The 3,406-nt window shown below is 37.7% G+C and overlaps 1 protein-coding gene across 2 annotated transcripts; it reads left to right on the top strand.

The window, feature by feature from the left end:
- On the top strand, positions 1,213-2,790 carry LOC109845091. Of its 2 annotated transcripts, XM_020414279.1 has the most exons (3): positions 1,213-1,250; positions 1,343-1,573; positions 1,880-2,790. In XM_020414279.1, exons 2-3 carry the CDS (start codon positions 1,359-1,361, stop codon positions 2,619-2,621), a joined length of 957 nt encoding a protein of 318 aa, XP_020269868.1. In that variant the 5' UTR covers positions 1,213-1,250; positions 1,343-1,358; the 3' UTR covers positions 2,622-2,790. The 2 variants fall into 2 exon arrangements, with proteins under 2 accessions (XP_020269868.1, XP_020269867.1); XM_020414278.1 differs by having other exon boundaries at positions 1,219-1,573.

The following is a 3,406-nucleotide window of genomic DNA, read 5'->3' as shown; positions in this document are numbered from 1 at the left end:
CTCTCCTTTTCCTCCTTCAATTTGATCGAAAAGGTAAGTGTCGTTCTAGGGTTTCTAAGTGATCTAATAGCCCAAGAAATCCAAGACTAGATCCCAAAAATCCAATGAAATACAATAGCTTCAAGATCAATGTCTTCTATTATAATTATTACAGAAATAAAGATTAAAAACCTAGCTAGGATCAGCCATATAGCCTCAAGAGAATTCCTACTACAATGAAAACTTTTCTAGTCAAACATCCTTAATAAAAAATAATTCCTAGTGAACTCAAAATTTCCTCATCAAACTTTCTTAATAAAAAACAATTCCTAATAGACTCAAACTTTCCTAGTAAGATAATTCTAATAGACTCCTATTTTGAATCAAATCTCTTTCTTATGCAAACTCTTGTGATCATGAATCGCACTTTCTCTAGTACTCATGCGTAATGTAGGCTCCGGAGTCTTATTAAAATCAATGTTCAATTCCAATCAATCAAAAATTTGAAAAGCACATTTAAGGGTAAATTACACTTAAATGGCCCAAAGTTTCCTAGTGTTTTACTTATATGATCCCACTTGTAAAACATATCATTTAAATTATCCAAACTTTTTTCTATTAAAAAACAGTGACGCTATTAATATTTTACGTGTTAAGAATAAAAAGACCCTTTTATTTTCCTAACACGTCCTTATTAAAACTCTTATCAAATGGTTTTAAAAAACCCCAATTCTTACATCTTCTCAGAATTTTTGCGCCTTAGAGAGGGAATAGCAAATTGCAATCTAAAATCAAGGTAGGAGAAGGGGAAATCTTGCAATTTGGCTGTACTTTGGGCTAGAGTTTCATCTTCTTTAAGATAAAATTATTTTCACTTTAATTGCATGTTGAATTTGTGCAATTTTAGCTACAATTTGGGATTTTTAGGTATCTGATGTTGGTTATTGTGGGAATGTATTCGATTATAGACCACATCGTTGTTGATTATGGTTTTTTTTTCAAGTGGAGACGATGGATTTGCTGTGCTTCGGGGTTTTGTGTCAAAAATGTAAACTTTTCTTTATTCTTAGGAAAAAATGTGTCCAGGCCCCAAAAGTGGGAACTTCATGTGACTAGCCCCCCTGTACTTTGCCCCATGTGGAATAGCCCCAAATACGCATAGTATTTGCGACGAGGCCCCGAATTGACTTTTTTCAGAAAAAGCCAGAGGAAGTTACGATCTTGCCCTCTGATGGGACTGAGCTGGGTTAATGTGCCCCTCACCTTTACAAGTACTCTCCCTCTCTTTCTCTCTCTTCCACCTAGCACCGTCATCAAGAACTCTTCATCTTCCTAATTTCTGTACGAATTTCAACGTTTCTAGGGTTTTCGCCGGAAAAATGTCGTCTACGGAAGAATCCAGTAACGACTACGAGGTCGGGCACCGAGCCGAGTTGGAAGGAAAAGGCGCTTCATCTGCGGGTGGCAGCACGGAGGAAGCTACGGAAGCTACGAAAACCCTAATCGAAATGCAAAAGGAGGCATTACAATGGCGAGACCAGAAAAGGAGGACGACAATGGCTGGTCGTACCAACGAACCCCCCTCAAAAAAACAGTAAGTGTTATGTTATACTGCGAACAGACAATGCAGATTAACCCAATATTGTTAGTTCTAGGCTTATGTTATACTGCGAAGAGACAATGCAGATTAACCCAATATTGTTAGTTCTAGGCTTTGTCCAATGTTAGTTCTAAATTTATACCAACGTTAGATCTAGTTTAAGTCCAATGTTAGTTCTAATATGAGTCCAATGTTAGTTCTATAATATTACGTGTTAGCTCTATTTTGTTCCCGTTAGTGCTAGGTCTAATATTGTTTCATATGTCTTATTGAACTTACAAATTCGAAAATTTTTTGCAGGGAAAAAATTGCTCTAACAGGCTCAGCAGAAACACTAAGGTTAACGGCCAATATCGGGGCTTATTGGGCATTTATGAAGCGCCTTGCCCCGAAGATCCGTCAGTGGCATAGGGATGCATACTGCGGTTCTATATTTCAGCACTACATTTTGTTTGGGGCTCCTGCGGCTGATCGGCCCACCCTTGAGCTGCTGCTGAGCTTTTTCGATAGAGATAATAACACCTTTTGTATACCTGATTCAAAAAGTGGGGGTATGAAAAATGTTAGTTTTGATTTGCAATGGGTCCACAACCATACTTATTTCCCAATTTATGGGGAGGACATAAGGAACAATAGGGACTCAAGAAGCAGAATATGGCTGGAATACTTCGCTAAGCTTTTCATTTCTGAAGAGGGTAAGAAGTTAAAAAAATCAGAAACCAGCCAACGTAAACATCTTGAAGGGCTACTTGAACGGCTTGTTGAATCTACCAAAAAGCGGGATATCGAGGATTTTGCTCTGCTACAAATTTTGTACCAATGCTCTATGATATGGAGTCCCATAGCAGGGGAAGGTATCCCTAGACCCTTACTCAGGTACCTGGATAGCATTCAGAGGGTCAATTCTGTTGCATGGGCCCCGTTCTTTTATAATGAAATTATCAGGGGCATTGGAGTTGCTTTGGAGGGAAAGAAGAAGCAAAAGGTCGCATATGTCCCAGGTTGCATGACACTATTGTGTGTAAGTTCCATATTTTACTGATCTTGTTTCATTCTAATTCGTACCTATGCATTGTTAGTTCTAACTTATTCTATGTTAGTTCTATTCTGTAGCGTGTTAGTTCTAATCTGCACAGTGTTAGTTCCGTTCTGTAGAGTGTTAGTTCTAATCTGCAGATTAGAACTCACACGCTACAGACAGATTAGAACTAACACGCTGCAGAATAGAACTAACACTCTACAGAATAGAACTAACACTGTGTTAGTTCTATTCTGTAGAGTGTTAGTTCTAATCTGCACAGTGTTAGTTCTATTCTGTAGAGTGTTAGTTCTAATCTGCACAGTGTTAGTTCTATTCTGTAGAGTGTTAGTTCTAATCTGCACAGTGTTAGTTCTATTCTGTAGAGTGTTAGTTCTAATCTGCACAGTGTTAGTTCTATTCTGTAGAGTGTTAGTTCTAATCTGCACAGTGTTAGTTCTATTCTGTAGAGTGTTAGTTCTAATCTGCACAGTGTTAGTTCTATTCTGTAGAGTGTTAGTTCTAATCTGCACAGTGTTAGTTCTATTCTGTAGAGTGTTAGTTCTAATCTGCACAGTGTTAGTTCTATTCTGTAGAGTGTTAGTTCTAATCTGCACAGTGTTAGTTCTATTCTGTAGAGTGTTAGTTCTAATCTGCACAGTGTTAGTTCTATTCTGTAGAGTGTTAGTTCTAATCTGCACAGTGTTAGTTCTATTCTGCACAGTGTTAGTTCAAGTCTGTAGCGTGTGATGGCTTGTTAGTTCTATTTTATTACACGTTATATCTAATTTATACCACGTTATATCTAA

The sequence above is a fragment of the Asparagus officinalis genome, chromosome 6, assembly GCF_001876935.1.
Source record: "Asparagus officinalis chromosome 6, Aspof.V1, whole genome shotgun sequence".
Classification (NCBI taxonomy): Eukaryota; Viridiplantae; Streptophyta; class Magnoliopsida; order Asparagales; family Asparagaceae; genus Asparagus; species Asparagus officinalis.
This window is presented reverse-complemented; position numbering and strand designations above follow the sequence as displayed.

Bases quoted from the DNA above. Each gene is read 5' to 3' on its own strand.
- LOC109845091 (XM_020414278.1), top strand. From the start codon at position 1,230: ATGTGCCCCTCACCTTTACAAGTACTCTCCCTCTCTTTCTCTCTCTTC. The intron at 1,574-1,879 runs GTAAGTGTTATG...AATTTTTTGCAG, and splicing joins GAACCCCCCTCAAAAAAACA to GGAAAAAATTGCTCTAACAG.